Below are 24,239 nucleotides of genomic sequence, written 5' to 3'. Positions count from 1 at the left end.
TTTTGTGTGGGCTCCGGCTTCTTTTATTTTCGTCAACACAAGTGAAAACACTGTTGCTGATGTTAACAACATAAAAAGCCTACAAAAGTACCAATTGTTAATACATAATAAACATTTGGATTATGTTAAAAAAACGACTCAAAATAAAAATAAAAACTGTGAAAGTATTTCCCACATATAAACAACAAAAGTTGGGGGTTGACAAGATTTTGCAATGCTTGACTGAAGTCTCTGCTGAAATCTTGACAGTAGTGCTCCTCAATATCCCAGGTAGCAAAGAATTCTGGCCCAGATTTGGCATAAATCTGGCACCGCATGCATTCATCCGGCACTGGCATACAGCATGTGGACCAAACATGGTCCTAATTTGGTAGAGGTGACACCATCTTTAAGGTGGCACACAATAATTTGTTCAAGTATAAATTGTAATATTTAGCCCAGATGTTATTAATTCATATGTGGCCCATGTCAGCTTGGCCTATCTTGACCCAAACTTTAAAAAACCTTGTTATTATTTTCAACTAAAAATAAATCAATTTTACCAATCACCCCCTTAAATGTGCCTGAAGCACACAAGTTCATGGGTTTATCAATTTTAATTGCAGTCGTGACACACCAACATTTCTGGCCCAGTTCAGGCTCGGTTATGGCTTTTTAACTTGGCTGAGACTTGGCCCAGATATGGTCCTTCTTTGGCCCTTGTCTGGAAGCCAGACTTGGTCCAGTCATGTCACTGCAGCATGTGGGCCAAGCAAAAGCAGATTGTGTGGGCCAGAGCTAGGCCAGAGATATTTTGCTATGTGGGATGTTTGTGGAAATATCTCAGGTTAAATATGCAACCATGGTTCCCTGAGAGGAATGTGACACTGGCGGAGTCTGAAATCACCTACTACTCAGTAGGTACTAAGGGTGTCACGATCCTCCAAATCCTCGATTCGATTACATTTTCGATTCTTAAGTCACGATTCGATTCGATTATGAATAATTAATTAATTAATAACGAATTAATTATTAGTAGCCTACCGTTTAAACTACCTGACCTGCATGGTCTTCACCCATAAACAAATCATACAGTAAATGAATGAAGGCAAGTTACACACATAATTACCAAAATCTATCTATTGAATTAATCATAATTCATAATTAATATCTATTAAAGAAACGTTGGCTAGAATTCTGCATTTTAGGCTTAAATTATAGCGAGACATAACAGATGAACCAAGACTGCCTCAGATCGCAAAGCAGATCAATGTTCATCCTTCTTTCGAGCTGTCATTGCGGAAATTAACAAAACAACAGGCCTAACACAACATATTATAAGATTAAAACATGAAAAAATGATCTGATAGTAGCTTCGGTCAATTTTCCTAACGGATAAACCGAGATCAGGCTGGATAAACAGCTCTCGGAAATATTTCAGCATGCTTTCACTTTCGCATTTACCGGTAAGAATGACATCTCGCCCTGCTCATCATTCTCTCTTCATATAGCCGTAAAAATGGCTATTACACGATCATAATACACTGTGATATAACCTGGGTCGTTAGTTCGTTGCATTGTTTTGTTTTCTCACTACAATCGATCCGCTCAGTAGGGCAGAGACCGTCTTATTCAGGCGATCTCGGACTGATTGATTTGGCGCGGATGCGAGCGCAACTGCTGAATATATGCCAAACAAACCGCGCTAACGGGGGAAACGAGACAGATACCGAAACAAATGTCTATATGTGTGAAAGCACCGTAAGATTGTATTTGCACACAATTGACAGACAGTCACAGCATGCAGCTCTGGCTCGATCTGACAGACAACAAGGCAGCACTGTACACTGGCCTGAGCGTCTCGCACGCTGGCCCCGGGCCATCGGGCAGTCCTTATTGTCGAGCCCTGAAAGTTTAAGCTCTGTCGATGGGTCTCCTGACAGTTTAACAAGCACTTCAACAAGTGTGTTTTTTCCCGCTTGGCAAGCCAAGCTGACGTGGCATGGGGGCGTGGCAGCATCGACGATTCTATTTTTTGATTCGATAATCGAAATTGAGCATAAATTTCGATCATTATCGATTTATAATCGAAATTGTGACACCCTTAGTAGGTACTGCATTTGAATTTGAATGTACTACTCAACCATTAGAAAAGTACATTCTATACAGTATGAATGTGAGCAGTATGAATGAATCGCAGACGTAATACATCCAGCATTTTGTTAAGATCACATGACCTACCTGCGTTAGTTGCCTCGCAACTACTTACTTACTCCCTTTCATGAATTCTCTGACTGTTCATTATAGGATAGCATAGCGTGCATTAGATGCACACTTCAGAAACTCGCTGGAAGTAGTAGGTCATTCAGGTACTTTTCACATACGGTTTTTCGAATTTTTCAAATTCAGACATACTACTTGGCTAGCATATAATTTTTAGCATACTGTATAGTATGGAAGTATGTGATTTCAGACGCAGCTACTGTGTTGGAAATGATGACACTTCCTCTGCATGATGGCACTAAGTACATGTAAAATCAGTCCAACTGTGTTGCAGGAAATCATGATGTAGTGTAACCTGGAAACAATAGAGCGCATAGATTTTTGAAGCAAGTCAATCAGAGCCATGTAGAAAGTATGGCAAAGGAATGCAGCATCTCTTTCCTTTTTAGGGAAGCATGGTATGCAGAGCCTGAGACTTTCCCTTTTTAGGGAACTTGCTGTGCATCAGAAGTGACAAAGCTTTGGGAAGGAGAACACCCACTTCTCTGTACTGACATGCCTGTACTGTATATTATGCATTATCAAGAGATTAAGGGTGCTTTCATACCTGTGAATCGATTCAGTTGTTCCGAAACAGCGATTACAATTGTTACATTGTTGCTCTTTGCTCTTGGAGCGGTTCGCTTTCACATTGCAAAGTTTCTAATCGGACCAAAAGAGCTAAAACAAGTCACGTGCGAGTAAACTCTCCTCACATTGGTCAGAGTGTCAGGGTTTATTTTGCTGTCAGGAGAGGTGGTGGTTTGATGGTGATTGACAAGGTGCGCGCGCGCGATGTGTCTGAGGAGATGTGGTGGGGAGGGGTGAGAAGGGTGCGCGACGTAGCCTATTTGAGGACTGGGAGGGAGAAGTGAGATTACCGGGAGATCATCACTCGTTTGCGGGCATCAGAAGACTCGTGAAACTTCCTGCCATGCTGATAATTCTCTCTTCATATGGCCGTATGCCTATTACATATCCATAAAACACTGTGATATAACCGGATGATCGGATCGCTTTCTCACTGTAATCGAACCGCTCCAGGGTTCGTTTCAATCGAGCCGAGACCACCTCATTCAAGCGATCTCTGAGCGATTACTTTGGCGTGGAACAGAGCGCGATTGCCCTGTTCACATATGCCAAACGAACCGCGCTAACTGGGCAATCGAGACACGTTCCGAAACAAAAGTGTAGGTGTGAAAGCACCCTAATACTTAGTCCTAGTAAGGTCCAGTTGATAAAGCCTTACAAATCTGTAATGGGTAGACCCCTGTAGGGACACCCCTGAAAACAAGGCTTTTGAAGTCTTTTAGGTGAGTGTGCCCTTATTATGGAAGGTGAAGGTTGTCTGCAAGCTTTACACCCGATTAATGTTGGTTTGGAGGCAGTGGACCTTTATTTTTAACAATTGCTCATATTTTTACCACCAGCAGCTCTGTGGACATAAACATGTAGTTCTTTGACCAGGCACAACAAGTTGTTGAAACATGTATATAAAGAACTACTCCCTAAAGATTCACAACATAAAGGTACATGGTAGGCTGATATGGCCACCACAAAAGCCTTTAATATAGAGCTACAGTAGTTGATCCTGTGGACAATTCCAGCACTGTACCAACCGGGCAGTTGACTGGGTCAAAATGGTGCTCGTAGCACCAAGAAGATACAATGATTCACCTTACAGAATACGATTTCCTTCTGGTTAGGGCTGTAGAGTAAAAATATCTCAGTTGACAGACCAGAGCTTATGATAGTTGGCCTCCTTCAGGGGCTAAACCCACAGCTTCCACAGATTTGGGTGGAGGATTGTGCTGCCTTCGTGCCTGGTCCTTCATGGTAGGAATCTTCTGATTGGGGGAAAGGCATTCAGATGTTGTACCATGGCATCCAACCCTATTTGAACTGAATGCATAAGGGAGAACAACAGTGGAGAGTGGCATGCTACTTTTGAGGTAATCAGATCTACTTTTATTTGACTGAACCTTTCCCAAAGAGCTGCACCAGATCTGGGTGAAGTCTCTATTCCCTGGAAATCAGTCCCTGTCTACAAATTGTCTGTTCCTTGATTAAGTGTAAATAAAATTAATTTCAGTATATTTCCTTGAGATCTATCTCAATAAACTGATCCATGGATTAGATTTGAGATGATCGTGTAGATGACTTTATTCAGAGTTATAAAAAAAGACTGAGATGTTTAACTGGAGCATCCAACAAACATGATCTACCTCCCTCTCTCATGTCACAAGGACTGCCATAGAGTGCCTGACTGATGTGGCGGCCTCCTCGAGAGACAGATCTGTGGCCCAATACAACTCTTCAATAGCATTTGGGCCAACTCCCTCCGAATCATTTCAGCCTGGAATGTCTGCAATATTGCCATAGTATGGAGGCAACTACCAGCCAGAACTGCTACTGGATATGCTTTACCCCCTAAACTTGATGACCATTCTCGTGGTCTGGAGCGCAATGTCAGGGCCTTAAGCATCAATGGCAAGTAAGCCACTAAATGACAGGTCAGATTTTCCTCATTACTCAGAGTCGACTCATAACCATACTCATCCTCTATGAAAGTCAGGACAAATTGGAGGGACTAGTAAGGGAAAAGAAAGAGCAATATGCAAATCACCACTGTACCTCAGTGCGAGCTAGAACGAACAGTCAGTAAGGCCTTACAGACTGCCCTCCTCAAGGAGCACTCGGCAAGAGTGGATTACTCTTTCGAGAGAATTTATCATAATTTAACAGTCAGCTCCCTCAAGAGCTGAGCAAGCTGGCTGTACTTCTATGCACTCAACACAGAGCTTGTCTGAATATAATGATGCTCTATGTGCTTATGCAAGACAAATACTAAATAGACATCCAGTTTACACAGAGCGCATGCTGAAGATACAATAAATAATGTGCATTTATAGATTTATTGTGTAATGCCATGTAGGGCCATGTGTACACCCAAGCGCTTTACGATTACATAAGAGAGTCTCTACACAACACTACCAGTGTGCAGCATCCACCTGGATGATGCGACTGCAGCCCCAGGACAATGGTGCCAGGGCACTCACCACACACCAGCTGCACATGGAGAGAAGTGATAGAGCCAATTTAGTGGATGGGGATGATTGGGAGAACATGATGAGTAGGGATCCATTTGTAAGGATATTTGGCCAGGACACTAGGGTTACACCCCTATTATTTACAAGAATTGTCTTGGGATGTTTGATGATCAAAGTCCGGACCTCCAATGTCTCCCCAATGTACTGGAGCTTTAGAACCCACAGAGACTTTAAGGTAACGAGCACCAACAGCTACCTAGTTTTCTATGTGATCTCCCATCCAGATACTAACCAGGCTCAACCATGCTTGGCTTCCTTCGAGCAACCCGTCTTGGGGTGGCATTTAAAGGGTGTGCTTTATTGGCACAGGGTAGGTTCACAGGTACAAGGTAGTTATGTACCACGTCCTGCAACACTATTTAACTGATTTTACAAGTGCCTCATGATGCAATTATGCATTTTTTTTTCCCCTGGAATGTCGTCACTTCTGATGCAACACAAACTCCCTCCAAAGGGAACTCTGTAGTCTTTCTTGAATAGGAAGTTCAAAACAACAGCATTTATATGAAACCTAAAATCATACTGACCCCAAATATTGTGACGGTAGTGTACCCAGTATTTTCTCAAATCTCTGGTTTACAGAAAGCATTATTGCTAGACTCTGGGGTAACTACAATTGGGAAGCATTTTGAATAGTGGTTTTAAAGGGCTCAGTGCCACCGTGAGGTAAACTCCATGTACTTGAAGATACATTTCTCCCTCCAACAACTTGGAAGTCAATCAGTAGTATCCTTCATAATTTATAAGTGACTACTAGTCCAAAATTTGGCCAGGAAGCAACGAATATCCCATATCGGGTGCTTTTAAAATATTCTGATATAAACATTCATCTTTTAAGACTCTGTCAGTTGCCTTCTTTTAGCACGGCACCCTGGAGGAGCACGTCTCACATTGACATCCAGTAGCTGGTATACAGATCCAATACTTCACATCGCCTGAGAGAAAAAAAGACTGCTGCCATTACAGTCCTTAGTCTTTCTTTCAGTTTGAGTGCTGATCACTTGACTGTTAGGCACTCTTGTCTTTAACCTTAGTCTTGCTGTGCCATTTAGGAGTCCTCATGAGTAGCAAACCCACAGCTAAAAGTGCCAATATGACCCCCAAACTAGGAGGTCCACATGGACTGAATTCTTGGGCCAATCCAGAAAGAAGTGGTGCCAAAACCCGTCCCACAGCGGTGACTGACTGTCCTGCTCCAATTAACGTCCCACTAGCTTGGGATCCCCCACGCTGAAGCTCCAAGTCGGTGATGCAAGTGCGTCCGATTGTGGTAGAAATGGCAAAAAATGTGGAGGTAAGCACAACTTGCCATACATTTGGTGCAGCTGCATATAGGAAGATCAAAGTGCAGGTGAGTACAGTAGAGTGCAATAATAAAGCAGACATGTTGCTACCATATAGGTTTGTAACGGGGCCCACCAAAAACCCAGCAAGGGCTCCCAACATACTGCTGTAGCTGATCAGATATCCTGTGATCTTTGGTTTGAGTTGAAAACGCTCTTCCATGGCCAAGGAGAAGTTACTGTAGTATAGCATTATGGCTAGAGCCATTAGAAGGCGCACTAGGAAGACGTCCCACATGTCTGAGGATGCCACCATTTGGATGCGAATCCACACTGAGGTTAATTGTCTCCAGGCAGGCTGGACGATGGACATGTTCGTCCAGCTCCAGCCCCCATGTTCCCTACTGCCAACTGCTGATGCGTCTGGATGCCGGAGGTGGTTTTTTTCTGAGCAGTTTTGCTGGACAGAATTATTTAGGCTGTCGTAGGCTTTGCTGGTTTTGGGTTTGCCGTTAGCGTTTGCATCAATACAGTGATTAAGTGTCTCACTCCATGGTAGGATCCAGACCAAACCTACAAAGACAGCATCTGAATTAGTAGACTGCTCTATTTGTAGTAAATATTTGAAGGGGTTAGTTATGAAGAAGTAGTGCACTTGGATGTACTGCATATGACCTTTTATTTGAATTGCAAACAAGTGTTCTTGAAGTAAATATGTATTTTTCTGTTGTTTTTTTATAATTGATTACGTCTGGTCACGCATTAGCTTTACATAATGCACCAATCAGATGAATACTAACTCACTATAAATAAGCAGAGTTTTTCACTTCACTCATTTTGTCTTGAAGAATCCCCCCTTCCACCCCCTCTACTGCCCCTTACCCGTATAGGGCGGCACGGTGACCCAGTGTTTAGCAATGCTGCCTCACAGCTATTTTTAAGTCATTAATTATGTAAAAGCTCTGTCCATGCCTGTTTCCTCGTCGGTTAGTAACGCTATAATTCATTGCACAACAATAAATCTATCAGGCTTTTTGGCTAAAAATAGAAAAATCACGGTTTAATTGGTTATTATTAGATTATTTAAAAATTTTACCTCTCCTGCTGTGGATGAACTAATCTGTTGAATGATCAAGGTATGAGGCGGCTAGGCTGAGCTAGCTTTAATTTTGATTGAATTAATGGTCCCACTTTATATTAAGTGGCCTTAACTAATATGTACTTACACAGGAAAAAATAGTTCGTTAAAATGTACTTATTATGTAAATACATGTATTTACTGTGTACTTATGCTTGATTAAATACAAGTATTTAATTACATCTGTAGTTAACTTTTGTAATTACATTTGTAAATACACTGTTGACCATCCCTTACACCTTAACCCACCCTTAAACCTACCCACACCACCAAACCTGTCCATAACCCAACCTCTATCCCAATTCAAAAGCACCACAAGTGTTCTCAAATACATCATAAACACAGTAAGTACATTGTATTTATTTTTTTGATGCAAGTACATAGTAGTTAATGACACTTAATATAAAGTGGGACCGAATTAATTTCTAATTGGTTGCCTATTCGTGAATATTTGTCATGAATATACCCCTGTAACGCATACTGCAGTTCTTTTTTGTCTGGCTTTCGCGGATATCTCACCTGTTCGCCAAAAATGACTAATTAAATCCCGAATGTGTGACACTGGCACATACACATTGAAAAAGACCTACCAGGCATGAAGGCTCGACAGGTGTAGCAACAGTAACTAAAGAGGGCGGGGCTTAGCGAAGGGTTAATTAAGCCTACCCAATTCACCTAAACCACATGTCTTTGGACTTTTGGGGGAAACCGGAGCACCGGGAGGAAACCCACATGAACACAGGGAGAGCATGCAAACTCCACACAGAAACGCCAACTGTCTTAGTCGAGGCTTGAACCAGTGACCTTCTTGATGTGAGGTGACCGTGTCATCCACTGCACCACCGTGCAGCCCCACCACTCAAATTATAAAGCATTATTACAAGCTAACCATTGTGACCATCAGGCTAAGGTAAAGACGGTTTTAAACACTGACTGGTTGCTTGCACTAAATTCAAACAAGTTACAAACTACAGCTTGAACATACTTAAGATGACTTTCAGAAAGTGCACCTTATATTAATATCACATTAAAAAGACATTTTAAATCAACCATTTTAGTTGTGCTGTAATTAGCTTTTTATTTGCTCACTAACATACTTGTGCCCACCAACTTCTACTTGCGTGGATTAAAAATTCTAGGCAGCTAACTGCATTTACAAACTGAATTTATTACATACAGTATAATGTGTATCATATCATTCATTCATTTTCTTTTCGGCTTAGTCCCATTTTTTTTCCGACGTCGCCACAGCGGCATGAAACGCCAACTTATCCAGCACATGTTTTACGCAGCGGATGCCCTTCCACACATCTCTGGGAAACATCTATACACACTCATACACTACGGACAATTTAGTCTACCCAATTCACCTGTACTGCATGTCTTTGGGCTGTGGGGGAAACCGGAGCACTCAGAGGTAACCCACTCAAGCGCAGGGAGAACATGCAAACTCCACACAGAAATGAATAACTGACCCAGCTAAGGCTTGAACCAGCAAATTTCTTGCTGTGAGGCGACAGCTCTACCTACTGCGCCACTGCGTCGCCCTGTATCATATTAAAATGCTTTAATTTACTAGCAATTGACATGTAAATCACAGCGTAATGATCAAAGACTAAAACTTTCAAGCATCAAAACAGATTAAATAAATGTCTGTATATATATTTAGCACCTTCATGATTGCTTATGAAATTTCAAAATCCAATCCTTAGGAACATTTAAATCACATTCAGTTTTACACATTTCTTTGTTTTTTAATTAGTCAAAGAAAGTGTTGGTGTTTGGGAATGAAATGAGGATGACCATTTAGGCAAACCATTTATTGCATCGCAAAAAAACTGAAACACGATCTCAGAAAACATTAGGTTTCTTTATACTTGTCTATACTTCCAAGTTGTTTTCCTTTATTCGTGTAACCACACTGTCTTCCTCACCTGCATTTAGAAGGAAAATGGCAGCACAGACGAATGAGGATAAGTAGAAGCCTCCCTCGTGTTCAGTAAGAGATCCACCAACCACGGGTCCCAGTATGAAGCCCACGCTTGAGGCGGCATTAAAGTGGCCCATCACTAGAGGACGCTCTTTCTCCGTCACAAGATCAGACAGCAGCGCTCGGCAGATAGACAGTGAGTGCTTGAAGAGCCCTTTCCACAGAAAGCAAAATCCCATTAATGTGTGACTTCAAGCATTAATGCATGCTATATTTTGCTATTTGAACCAGAACTGTCCAGTACTCACCCACTGGTATCCTGGCCAGCACAAAGAGCGCAATACTGGTGGACAGACCCAGCAGGCCATATCCGAAGGCACTCAGCAAAAGGCACGTCAGTAGTGAATAGCGCCTCCCAACCACATCACTCCAACTTCCCTGCCAATGAGACAGTAGAATACATTTTTAAATACATGCGATATTTGGTAGGTAGGTCGCTAAAGCAAGAAGGTCGCTGGTTTGAGCCTCAGCTGGGTCAGTTTTGTGGAGTTTGCATGTTCTCTCTGCGTTTGTGTGGGTTTCTTTCCGGTGCTCCGGTTTCCCCTACAGTCCAAAGACATGTACAGGTGAATTGAATAGGCTACATTGTCCATAGTGTAAATGAGTGTGTATGAATGTTTCCCATAGCTGGAAGGGCATCCGCTGCATAAAACATGTGCTGGATAAGTTGAAGGTTCATTCAGCTGTGGCCACTCCAGAATAATAAAGGGAATAAACCAAAAAAGAAAATAAATAAATGAATAGTAGGATTGAGCGACGCGGTGGCACAGTAGGTAGTACTGTCGCCTCACAGCATGGAAGTCGCTGGTTTGAACCTCGGCTGGGTCAGTTGGTGTTTCTGTGTGGAGTTTGCATGTTTTCCCTGCATTCGTATGGGTTTCCTCCAGGTGCTCCGGTCTCCCCCACAGTCCAAAGACATGCGGTACAGGTGAATTGGGTAGGCTAAATTGTCCGTGGTGTATGAGTGTGAATGAGTGTGTATAGATGTTTGCCAGAGATGGGTTGCAGCAGGAAGGGCATCCGCTGCGTAAGAAATATACGCTGGATAAGTTGGCGGTTCATTCCACTGTCGCGACCCCAGATTAATAAAGGGACTTAGCCGAAAAGAGAATTAATGAATGAATATTAATATAATTTGTGATATGTAATATTATTTGGACTGAAAGTGTATATACAGTAGTCAACATTTGAAGTGAATCAAAACCTTTCAAAGTTTTCCTAAAATCATTTTGAAAAACCTTTTTGATCAAGATTTTTGAACTTCAAAATGTTGACTACTATATTTTTAATTCCCTAAATTGCAATTCATAGTTGTAGATGGTAATTAAAACTGTGTCATTTACATGTTCACACATAACACACATAGTTTGACATGACAATGTATTTTAGAACTATGTTTCTCAACCACGTTCCCGGAGGACCACCAGCTCTTCACATTTTCCATGCCCCCTTAACCAAACACAGCTGAATCAGATTATCAGCTAATTGGCAGAGACTGAAAGACCTGTAGTAGAAGTGGTAGACAACGGAGACATCCAAAACATGCAGTGCTGGTGGTCCTCCAGGAACGTGGTAGAGAAACTGTTTTGGAAACATCTAAATGCCTAAGAATATTTGGCAGTACTCATGTCAGTAATATTATAAAAAGATAGTTCACCCAAAAATTAAAATTCTGCCATCATTTACTTGTTTCAAACTTTCACATGTTTCTTTCTTCTGTTGAACACAAAAAAGACACTTTAAAGAAAGCTGGAAACCTGTAACTATACACATTTACATGTTTATTCAAAATATCTTTGCATCAAAGATATCAAAATGTGTTCAGCAGAAGAAAGAATCTCAAAGTTTTGGGACCACTTAAGGGAGAGTACATTTTGAGTAAAGTCAAATTTTGGGTGAAATATTACTTTATAGAGTGGCATGGTGGCTCAGTGGTTAGCACTGTCGCCTTACAGCAGAGCACAGGTTTGATTCCCAGCTGGACCAGTTTGCATGTTCTCCTCGTGTTGGCGTTGGTTTCCTTCGGGTGCTCCAGTTTCCCCCACAGTCCAAAGACATGTCGTATTGAATAAGCTTGGACCTTTTTCTTGGCTGCTGCATGGAGGGCGCCATAGCGACCAATGCTTCCGGTAGAAGGCTTAGAACTTCCGTTTACAGCGTTTACAATAGGTAATTTGCGCTCCGAAAATGAGTTTTAATTGTGTTTTTAATGGATTACAGGGTGTTTTTGTGACACACAACTTAGAAAGGTGTCTGTTAAAGCCATTATAATCTGTCAAATGTGGTTCAAGCGCGAGAGAAAACGTTCTCCTAGTTCACGTGTCTGCTGTCAGAAAGACCGTGACTGCGTTCAAAACCGCATACTCAATGAGTAGGTTCTCAATTTCAATAAGTACTTACTTAACGAGGACTTAAAGAGTAGGCACTCAACAGCCAAATCTCGTTGAGTATGAATAGAATCATACCTCATCCGCCATGTTTACGTTATCATGTGACTAACGTTAGAAGCGCAACAACTTTAAAGAAATTGCAGGTTTAATAAATCTTGATTTAAAATAATATATATATATATATATATATATATATATATATATATATATATATATATATATATATATTTTTTTTTTTTTTTTTTAAGTTCACATGAATTTGTTGTTGTCTTTATTGTTTGTAACATTTTTCATCCACAAGTAACCTTTTTAAATCTCGTTTGTTTTCCTGACTTGTTTGATTACGCAGATATATTCTCATATAATACAAGAAACCCATTACATTTACATAATTTTTGTTCATTGCAAACGATACAGCCATGTTTTTCAGATCCTATATGAATTATAAGTTCTTTAATTATTAACAATTTTAACAATCCTATAATAATAAATAAGATAACAGGGACAGAAGCACTTCGCATCAGTAACGTGACAAATCTACCTAATAGTTTCAACGCCTTTTCCCTATATATATATATATATATATATATATATATATATATATATATATATATATATATATATATATATATATATATATATATATATATATATATATCGTTCAGATGCAAAAAAACTTTCCGTTTAAAATAAGCATTTTTCCACAGACTCCAATATTTTTGCAGTTGTCAAGGTTTTTGCATCTAAACTCTTTTATACATATATATACCAGAAGATATGGAGAATTACTGTGATATTACTGTGATATACATATCTAGGCAAAATGAGTATACGTACGGCCAAATCTCGCGAGGATTAAGGTAATTCTCGCCTACTCTTTTTTGAACATCGGGATTCAAACATACTCAATCGCTCGCCTACTGCTTTTTCCATACCTAATAGTAGAGAAGTATGCGGTTTCGATTGCAGCCCGTGTGTGTGTGTGTTCCCGGCCTGTCAGCTGAGCGGCTCTTCTACACACACACACACACACACACACACACACACACACACACGCACACGCAATACTATACTGCATCATAGAGCAAACCAGATTACTGGCATGAAACTTAAGTATGTAAGTCATGCAACTTACAAAAAATGACCAATAAAAGTCCATTATTGATACTGTGCTGTCTGATTTGCTTTTCATTCTAATCACAAGCCGTTTATGTTTCATTTGGTGTGTTGTTTTTACCATGGTTTGTGTTTTTCTGTCATTTCGAAATGACACTAGCCTATATTTTCACTTTGTCACAGTTAATAAATCAGTGTGTCAGTGGGACAGTACAGGCTATGTGTGTGTGTGTCAAACATTTTGGTAAACTACATTTGTTTGGGTTGGTTATATACAGTATTTGAAAGAGAGAGAAAACTTGATGACAGGGCTTCATTTGAACTGCAGAAGATGCCATCTGACAACGAGGGGAAATGCCTCACAGCAGCTGTTTTTCATCCCATTTGATCTAATTTTTTAAATGATCAGTCCAGGAGGTGGTGCTGATGGACAACAGTATTAGTCCAAAGATGATAAAAGCAGGTAAAATAGAGTAAAACTATCGTTTCAAAGCTGCTCGAATGTGACTGTTTAAACCCATTAGCTGCCAACCTGAAGTTCTCAGCATACTCCTTGCATATACAGGCAAAGCATAATGGGTGATCTTGCGTTCAAAGAAACAGGTCTATATTGGCCGTAGTTTTTTTTTTCAGAGATGGGTTGCAGCTGGAAGGGCATCCGCTACTTAAAACATATGCTGAATAAGTTGGCGGTTCATTTCGCTGTGGCGAACACAGATTAAGGGACTAAGCCGAAAAGAAAATGAATGAATAAATATTGGCGGTAGTGTATGAGTGTGAATGTGAGAGTGTTTAGGTGTTTCCTAGTACTGGGTTGCAGCTGGAAGGGCATTCGCTGTGTAAAACATATGCTGGATAAGTTGGCGGTTCATTCCGCTGTGGCGACCCTTGATGAATAAAGGGACTAGGATGAAGGAAAATGAATGAACTTCCCTTTGGGAGTAACTGTGAAATAGGTCTAAGGTAAATGGGCCAACAATTAAAGCTAAAGATGCTAACTGCTAACTAATTGATATTAACTAAACCTAATTTATATAATCTCAATGAATCGCAATTAACATGCAATTAATTCTCAGTAACCATTAATCTTCGGTCTTAAGTTTATTATTTTACATTCATTATTTGTACAATAAGTCCTCCTAAGCACACATGGAATTGGACAACAATAACCAATTTTGCATTTAAGATGCTGTAAGCCATTCTCTTTGTTTTGCTAAATAGCTAACCTTGATTAATCGTAGCAAAACAGCTAATTTAAAACAAAAGAACCCTCTCCAAAATCTTTCATGTCAGCAAACCCAAAGGTTTCACCTGATCGATGTGTAGCATCCCATGATTTTTTGTTTGTTTTCAAAACTAGAGGGCACTTATGCACTATGCAGTGTCTCAGGATGCCAACTTAAGTGACATCCATCATGTACTGAGACATTTTTTATTCACAGCAACACTTTTCAGTCAGACTCTTAGCCATTTATTAAAGGAAAGCATGTTTTACCCAAGAAAGCTCCAATTTTTAGCCTAGAGGCAGACAGATCGGACGTGGCAAATGAAACGGCTCAGGCCCTCAGGCAAACACTGCAGGCATCTCCATACCAGCACTCATTAAACTGAGGCATGACATACGCACACACATTCAGATCTGCAGACACCGCACACTTGCCGTAATGCAATAAAAAATTAAATTGGATTTACTATGTTCTCTCTGTATCTGGCCTACAGGCATGCCATAGAGGCTTACTGTTCCTGTCTGCTATCTCTATGCTTAACATCCAAGAAAAGACAAATATCTCCTTCAATTCTTAACAAGACCCGTGACCATTCAGGGTTTAGCCAATTTAAATATGTGTGTGTCGGTGTGCTTGGCAACGGTTACATGAAGGCCAGTTTTACAGTAACCCACTCAAGACGTGAAAGCCATATGCAGTTTGAGGATTGCTGTATGTTGATTATAACAAACAATTATTGGTATGCGTGCTTTAATTTCCATGGAGACAAATCGTAAAATTGAGCAAAAAAAATAAATAAATGAATGCAAATCTCCAAAATTTGCAAAGCAAATTTTTTTTTGAGAGGTAACTTTGCTAACAAAAATAAAGAACTGCAATGAGAAAAAAAAAAATAAAAAATAAATATGAAATTTGCAAACAAAAAAAGAACTGCAAATAAAAATTAGTAGTGCAAATATATATATATATATATATATATATGTATATATATATATATATATATATATATATATATATATATATATATATATATATATATATATATATATATATATATATATATATATATATATATATATATATACATACATATATACATCACCGTGAGTTTGTGATGCACTTTACATTTCTGCATGTTTCACTTTGTGGCCCTGATTTGACAAGAGGGCGGAGTCAAGGGACTTTGGGTGTTTACGGCAGGTCTGCCTCTATTTAACTGTGCGTACGCAATGTTTTAGTATGAATTAAATGCAGGTCGTCGTACATGAGGCCCCCAGAGACACTGTATCATCGAGGTAGTCTTACAGCTCAGTAGGCCCGGGCTTGCCATAAACTCTCAAGTTCCCTTGACTCCGTCTCCTTGTGGCTTTTTACATAAAAGCTTTACTAGTCTTTCAACAGACAACACTAGAAAAAATACTATATACTATTATAACATATAATATTGCTACAAAACGTGTACTGTCAGTCTGTTATCAACATCCTATTTTGAAAGTCATGTATTTAATTTAACATGCCAGTATTAAATTTAGATTATGCCAATGTGTAAACTATTAAATTAAAGTAATTTAACTAAAAAGTGACAGTTTCAGGAGAATAAGTATGGTTAAAATATAAACATTAGGTCTGTAAAATAAACTATTAAAAGTGCTTATGATTGCCAGTCTTGTGATTGTACAGTAAGTGTTGTATAGTCATTTTTTAGGTTTTATCTCAGCTTTAATGCGCTTTTTAAATAAATAAATAAAAAACAAAGCAGCTGTTTGCCATCGCAACAGCAATAAGATCCAACAGACGGCCGATCGCTTCCAAAATGGTGGAATCAAGGGGATGTTGCTGGGCCCTGGCCATAGAAAAGTTGCTTGCACTCATACATTATGGCCAACTTAGCTTATTCAACTGACTCATAGCACATGTCTTTGGACTGTGGTGGAAACCGGATCACAAGGAGGAAACCCATGCCAACACAGGAAAACATGCAAAATCCACACAGAAATGTCAGAAACTGAACCAGCTGAGGCTCGAACCAGCGACCTTCCTGCTGTGAGGTGATCCTCTGTGCCACTGTGATATCCATGAATGATTTGTTTATTATAATGACAATTTTTGTACTGTAAATATGCGTTTTTTCTTTGGTACAAGCCGATCTTGTTGGTGTTTTCTCAGTAATTACGATGCCCATGCTCAATATGTTGGTGGAATAACGTAATGAAGCAGGGTCATGTGACTTCACACGCTGTGGGGAAAGTAATTGAAAAAATTGACCTAGAAAAACGTTATCGATTATACTGTAGGTTCTGAATGTCAATTTTGATTACTTTTCGATTAATCGCCCATTGCTATTTGAAAGTACATTTAGGGTGCTTTCACACCTACACTTTTGTTTTTGAACCTGTCTCGTTTGCCCAGTTAGCACGGTTCGTTTGGCATATGTGAAACCAGAAATCGCGCTAGGATCCAGGCCAAATCAATTGCTCCGAGATTGCTTGAATGAGGTGGTCTCGGCTCGATTGAAACAAACTCTGGAGCAGATCGATTGCAGTGAGAAAGCGATACGATCCGAATTATGAGTAGGGCGTGAGTAGGGAAGTTTTGGGAGTCTCCCAGATGTCCGCAAACGAGTGATAATCTCCCGGTAATCGTCTCCCTCACAGTCCTTAAATATGTCGCGCACCCTTCTCACCCCTCCCCACCGCATCTCTCCTCGCTCTTCAGACAGGTCGCACGCACCTTTTCAAACACCACCAAAATACTACATCCCCTGACAGCTAAGCGGGACTCTGCAAAATAAACCCTGACCAATGTGAGGAGAGTTTATTCACAAGTGACTTGTTTTAGCTCTTTTGGTCCGTTTAGAAACTTTGCTGTGTGAAAGCGAACCGCACCAAGAGCAAAGAGCAACAATGTCACAATTTTAATCCCTGTTTTGGAACAACTGAATCGATTCACAGGTGTGAAAGCACCCTAAGATATTGAAATAAAAGTCTCAGAAATTTCCGGTTCAGAGTTTGAATTGAGTAGCTATTTGATCATATTACAGCAGCAAACAAACAAAAAAAACTACTTACCACCAAAGTGCTAGAGAAAAGTTGTAAAACACCATAAGTAGATCCTGCAAAAACGTAAAACAGACAAAGGAGAAAACAAAAAATAATATTAGTTTCACAATCAAACAGTTAAAGGAACAAGACCTTGTGATCCAAGCAGCCAGCCTTATGAAATAAGTGAAAATATCAGTTCAGCTGATGATTTTCATTGGCATTATATTGGCCATTTTTAAGCAGCCCTTTTAATCAGAGACGAGGTGCAGGCAATGTACTGGTGATTTCAAACACATGCTTGTCTTGGCCCTAAGAATTACAGCTTGGTATGCCTATGAAGTCATCTGTTGACAAGAAAAGTACAAAAATCCAAGGATGTGCAAAAATGTGGATATCTATATTTACAAAAACAAATGACATTATATTTATTACATTACAATTATTTTGCCCAGTGCTATACACAACGTTCCTGCATGGAAGAATTTCCATCTCTGATTATTTTAACTTAAACTGTTTACTGAATATTGGTGTCTTTTTCTTACCAATAAGATTTTTCACAACACAACTAAGTTGGGTGTACTTCTTTAAACTTGATGTAGAGCTTAAATCCAAAGCCAGGATTAGCTACTGAATGTGTATATAGTATGTCTAAAACATGCATTTTTATATTTCTATTTCTGTGTGTTTATAATCTGAGAATGTTCTACTCTCAAACAGTGTGAGAAAGAGCAACTGCTGGTTAATGTGAACATCTAATCAGCCAATCATATGGCAGACAGGACAATCTGAACTTTAAACTAATCAATCAGAAACACTGCATCTCACTTATCTGACACACATGGTTCAGTTCACAGGGTACTCTGTTAACAAGCATATGATCAGAATCAAGAGTTTTAAAATGAAAGAGTCATGGGGCCACGGAAGTATGGTTTTAGGTGCCAGACGGGCTGCTCTGACTATTTTAGAAACTGCGGATGTTCATACACAACCCTCTCTAGTATTGTCTAAAAAACAGGGATGCAAAAATAAGGAATCGTTGAGTGATACCAATAATCAAAATCTCTTTAAAAGTAGAGGCAGTTTGCCCAATGTATTACTCCACCATCGGCAAGTGTGTCAAATTAGCCAAAGTCATTTATTTTCAACTGCAGGCTCCAGCAAAAGTTACATGGTGCATTTAGGTAGTGTGAGCATCAAGAGTTGAAAACAAGACAACATTTTGGTATTGAGCCATGACACGATTCAGCAGCAACCTATCAGAACCTGTTAGTCCTTCTGGCTACATTAGTTCCCAAGCAAAACAAATCACAGAGTTTAATCATTGCTATAGCAGGTTTCCCGGTTTGTAATGTAGGATGCACACAAATTAGCAATAACGTGACGACCAAGGCTATTAAACGTCTTATTTAAACAGCATGTTGAATGTAGACTAGCATTTAAACACATGAACACAAAAGCCTCACTACAAAAACAGCTTTTAATTAATTTATTTAGACAAAAACATGTAAATATATTGGATCCTCAGAGTGCCAATAGCAGGACGGCCAGAGCCAGAGAAACTCTCTTTAGCGGCGGTCTGAACACACTGTTAGCCGTTAGATACATTTTATATAAACACATACAGTGAACAACTGATTTTATTTTAACACTTTAACTTCAGAAAAGTTTAAATTGATCTCGAACTTTTCTAGGCCATCTTTCTTTGCAAGAATTCACACTTAACTCATGATTTATACATTGCTTGTTTGGCATGCTGTCCCAGGAGAGAGCCCTGAGCTCAAGGGATACAGGGCTCCCTCCCTTTCGCAGGGCGAGGGGAGATTGAGCTTAGGTCGATCTCAAAACTCCCCTGCTGCTGAGGCTAAGTTGAACTATCTGAGAGTAAAACATTTAGAAAAAAAAGACTTATTTTTCTTATTTTGTCTACAATATAGAGCATATTTGGACAGTGGGAGGAAACTGGGGCTAACACCTAAGCTTTTTACTCATCATTGCACACGTGCTGCTGATGATGTGACAATAAAAGTGATTTAATTTGATTTGAAACCGGGTAATACGGGGTAAACCAACGCGGACACGGGGAGAAGATACAAACTCCGCACAGAAATACCAGAAGGCCCAGAAAGGACCCGGAGCCATTGGTGTTCTTGCTGTGAGGCAACAGTGTTAGTCACTGGGCCACCGTGCCACCCATTCAGGATGAAGGTGGAAGAAAGGGAGGAGGGGGGTTTCTTCCAGATAAGATAGTTGTAGAAAGGAATTAAGGATATATAGGGACTTGGGATCCTTTGATTGGAGGATCGTGATTAGCTAATGTGGGCCAGGTGGGTCAATCATGAGCACGCGCTCCTCTTGAAATTAGTTTAATGTTAAACTTCACTTATATGAATAAAATGTACTTCCTGAAAAAAATGCAAACAAAAGTAAAGCAACATAAATAAATAAAAAGTAATTAACCAAAATCAAAATACCAGTGAAATGAATACATAATTCCTCGACTTAAAATCTAACTTTGTAAGACTGATAATGATAACATTGAAAAAATGCATTTATTGAAAAGTAGCATTTATCTGCTATGTATCTGATTTGTCCGATATCAAATTGACTCCTAATATATTGTGCCTCCCTACCAAAAAAAAATTGTTTGAGCTGATTTAAAGGCAACAGGTAATATGATCATTGGAATGAACGGTGGTTACAATCTAAGCTCACCTGTGACTATAGTCACTCACCACATGCAGTATACTCATCTTATGATGACTTCTTCTGCACCATGTCACAAAGCTCAAATCATCTTAAATTGGTTACTTGAGCATGACAGTGAGTTCACTAAACTCAAATGGGCTTCTTTCAATCCTTTAGCACGTGCCTGAACAGCTGACAAATCCGGATCAACCAAAAACTCATGTTTCCAGCACCCTTGTTGGATCAATACAAAGAATTAAGGCTCTTCTGAGGGCAAAGTGTGTTCAACTCAAAACTATCAAACTGAACCTAATAAAGTGGCTTTTGTGTGTATATTATTAAAGGAATAGTTAGTCTAAAATTCACTATTTATTTACTCACCCTTTACTTTCTTTAAACCTCTTTGAGTTTCTTTCTTTCTTTATTTCTTATGTACTTGCGAAATAAAATAGTTTTGCAAACAAAAAGCAAAAAATAAATAAACAAATGCAATTCTCCAAATATCGCAGAGCGAAAATGTACTTTTGAAAAAGAAAAAAAAAATTGCTAACAAAAATAAAGAACTGCAAAGGGAAAATTAAGTTTTGAGAAAAAAAAAAAGTGAGTAGGGTGACGCGGTGGCGCAGAAGGTAGTGCTGTCGCTGGTTCAAGCCTCGGCTGGGTCAGTTAGTGTTTCTGTGTGGAGCTTGCATGTTCTCCCCACGCTTGCGTGCTCCAGTTTCCCCCACAGTCCGAAGACATGCGGTACAGGTGAATTAGGTAAGCTAAATTGTCCGTAGTGTATGAATGTGAATGAGTGTGTATGGATATTTCCCAGAGATGGGTTGCAGCTGGAAAGGTGTGAAACATGTGCTGGATAGTTTGGCGGTTCATTCCACTGTGTTGACCCTGGATTAATACAGGGATTAAGCCAAAAAGAAAATGAATGAATATTGAAATAAGAACGAAATTTGCAAAAAAAAACCAAAAAAAAACAAAAAAAGGGCAAAAACTGAACTGCAAAAAAAAGGTGATAAATATATATATATATTTGCAATAAAAAAAAGAATATATATACATTGGCAAAACATTTTTAGACCATTGCTCATGCTCATTTTGATCTGCTTTTAGTCAATCGCGAGTTTGCAATTCTGTTTTCATTTTGCACTTCACGTTTATGCGCATTTCACTTTGTCAAAACAGGGCCACAAAGTAAAACACACAGAAATTTGAAGTAAAAAGGGAAAACAGCATTGCAAACTCACAGTTGAATATATACAACTATTTTAGTTTTCTTTTTTGCACTGCTTGATTTTTATTTGCAGTTCATTTTTTGTTTGCAAATTTCATTCTTATTTCTCACTTTCTCATTTCACTTATTTTTCCCATTGCAGTTCTTTATTTTTGTTAGCGAATTAAATTTAGATTTCTCAAAAATAAAGTTTTGTTTTGTGATTTTTGGAGATTTACATTTATTATTATATTATTTTTTTGCTCAATTTTTTTTTGTTTGCAAAACTTTATTTTATTTTACAAGTATATATGGCCCTAGATTGACTTATCTTGCTAGATCTTATTTTGCTCACTCTAATGACAGAATTTTAATTTTGTTATAAGAAAAAAATGAAAAAATGTGCATAAAAAGTACTTTAAAAAAATTATAACATCTTACATGCATTTTGAAATAAGAATGTATAGTGATCTGAACTCAAAATAAGTAAAAATTTAAGTTTTTTTTTGCAACGAAAAAAAAAAAATTATGACACTTACCTACAATCCCAGCCACTGTAGGACTTGCTCCCAGATATTTTACATGATGACTCAGCAAAGGGATAATCATACTGACCCCAAAGAGGTCCTGAAAACACACACAGACAAAAAAATAGATTTATACTTAAGGAAATCAAACATACCCAAGGATTCATCCTGTATTTATAACTTATTTGAGTCTAATAGTTGTTCATACTAATGTTGAATGCATTTTTAAATTACACAAGTCAATAAATGGTCAGTTAAAGATGAATGTTTTGATTAAAAGGTTTATACTCTTTACTGAGGCTTTACATGTTTTTATTTGTATCAAAACAGAAACATGTTTTGTGAAATTAGTTCAATAACACAGAGAGTAGATGAACGAATAATATGTGTCATTGGTCTTTACAGTAACAAACAATTTAAGCTCAAGACACAAAAGCCCATCCCTGAGCCTGTTTATCTGGATTTTAAACTGTTCTGCAGTCATGCCAGCCAAAGACTTGATTGAAGTCACACCGTACCTCAGTTCAGTGTCACGGCACTTTCTATTAAACTAAAGCTACTGGTCAAGAGGAGAAGAAAAAGAGAGAGACAATGTGTTCTTTATCATGGCTGATGCCAAAAATCCACAGACAGGGAAACAAGATATCTAACTTACTGATACAAAACATATAATGTTAAGGCAGTCTGATAGATAGATAGATAGATAGATAGATAGATAGATAGATAGATAGATAGATAGATAGATAGATAGATAGATAGATAGATAGATAGATAGATAGATAGATAGATAGATAGATAGATCCTGTTCAAACACCTTGTTCAAAAGTCATGTGATAGCACAGGTGAATATCATTAAGTTTTTGTAAACATTCTTGTCTTACAACAATTTCAGAAGTGTATTAAGATTTTATAATATCTAAATGTTAAAAAATAAGAACTAGGAATCATTTTTGAGCCATTAAAAATATGACAGTGCAAAACAGGGGCATCCCATTGATTTAAACTTACTGACAGCCGCTTAAAGTGATGTGTCATTGCGGTCAATGGCATGAAGAATACCTCTAAACATTGGCAAATACAAAATATGATACTCACCATGAATCCCACCACGTATATACATCGTATAATGCGCGTTGGTCTCCGTCGTCTGTGCGTAATGGCACATTTAGAGTTATTCATTCTCCCGCATCGACAGAGAGGAGTGCAGTCAATGCGGAAGCGGTGAACAGCGTTGCTATGCTGCTGAAACATCACGAGGTTTAGACCACCAGTCTCTTTAAAGGGGAGCGAGCTCTGCTCGTAAAAGTAATGTTCTGCCGGAGACCACGAATATCTTCGACTGGCTGTATTTCATTACATTAAACAAAGAGGTTAATCGTGTTGTGTGCACGAACGTGGGCGTTTTCACGTTATAAAATGCCGAGCGTGGTTTGTTTAATGAACAGGAATCTCTTGCTTATGGTACAGTCCACAGAACACAACAGACCGACACGCGCTGTATTTGAACCGCAAAACATCGTATCACAGGATTACCTTCTAATACAGTATTTAGAGTAAAATATTTGGTCACACTTTACACTGAGGTTTCATTAAATAATGTATTTGCTAACATGAACTAATCATAGCCTATCATTTATTAAAAAAATAGTCCAAGATTCAGGTAGGTAGTGCTGTCGCCTCACAGCAAGAAGGTCGCTGGTTCGAGCCTCGCCTGAGTCAGTTGGCAGTCCAAAGGCATGCGGTACATGTGAATTGGGTAAGCTAAATTGTCCATAGTGTATGAGTGTGTGAATGAATGAGTATGGATGTTGTTTCCCAGAGTTGCAGCTGGAAAGGCATCCGCTGCATAAAACAAATGCTGGATAAATTAGGGGTTCATTTGGCTGTGGCGACCCCGGATTAATAACTAGACTAAGCCGAATAGAAAATAAATGAATAAATTAAATAAGACTGAAATTTGCAAAAAAAAAAAAAAAAAAAGCAGCAAAAACTGAACTGCAAAAAAAAAAAAAAAAAACTATATACATTGGCAAAACATTTTTATAGCATTGCCTTTGCAAAACCCGTCCAATTGGTAACGGTACATTCTGCTGTGGCGACCCCAGATTAATAAAGGGTCTAAGCTGAAAAGAAAATTAATTCATGAATGTGTTCAAGATTCACTAGGGCATTATTGATGTCCAATTTCATGCTTAACATTATTAATGAACAGTGATTTAACATGAACTAGCAATAAAGTATTTGCAATACCTTTAACGGACATGAACAAAATACAGTAATAA

General features: G+C 38.9%; 1 protein-coding gene across 1 annotated transcript; it reads right to left on the bottom strand.

The window, feature by feature from the left end:
• On the bottom strand, window positions 1-23,209 carry slc67a2 (solute carrier family 67 member 2). Its single transcript, XM_087267454.1, has 6 exons — window positions 23,053-23,209; window positions 21,970-22,057; window positions 17,563-17,606; window positions 10,011-10,140; window positions 9,707-9,916; window positions 1-7,207 (listed from the first exon to the last, which is right to left on the bottom strand). Exons 1-6 carry the CDS (start codon window positions 23,206-23,208, stop codon window positions 6,360-6,362), a joined length of 1,476 nt encoding a protein of 491 aa, XP_087123580.1. The 5' UTR covers window position 23,209; the 3' UTR covers window positions 1-6,359.
• Between the last annotated feature and the right edge of the window lie 1,030 nt (window positions 23,210-24,239).

The sequence above is a fragment of the Danio rerio genome, chromosome 9, assembly GCF_052040795.2.
Source record: "Danio rerio strain M-AB ecotype USA chromosome 9, GRCz13ab, whole genome shotgun sequence".
Taxonomy (NCBI): domain Eukaryota; kingdom Metazoa; phylum Chordata; class Actinopteri; order Cypriniformes; family Danionidae; genus Danio; species Danio rerio.
The sequence above is the reverse complement of the archived record's forward strand: the minus strand, read 5'-3'. Positions and strand labels throughout refer to the sequence as shown.

Bases quoted from the DNA above. Each gene is read 5' to 3' on its own strand.
- slc67a2 (XM_087267454.1), bottom strand. From the start codon at position 23,208: ATGTTTCAGCAGCATAGCAACGCTGTTCACCGCTTCCGCATTGACTGC. The intron at 9,917-10,010 runs GTGAGTACTGGA...TTCTGTGGAAAG, and splicing joins GCTGGCCAGGATACCAGTGG to GGCTCTTCAAGCACTCACTG. The intron at 7,208-9,706 runs GTGAGGAAGACA...CTGTCTTTGTAG, and splicing joins CATTTTCCTTCTAAATGCAG to GTTTGGTCTGGATCCTACCA.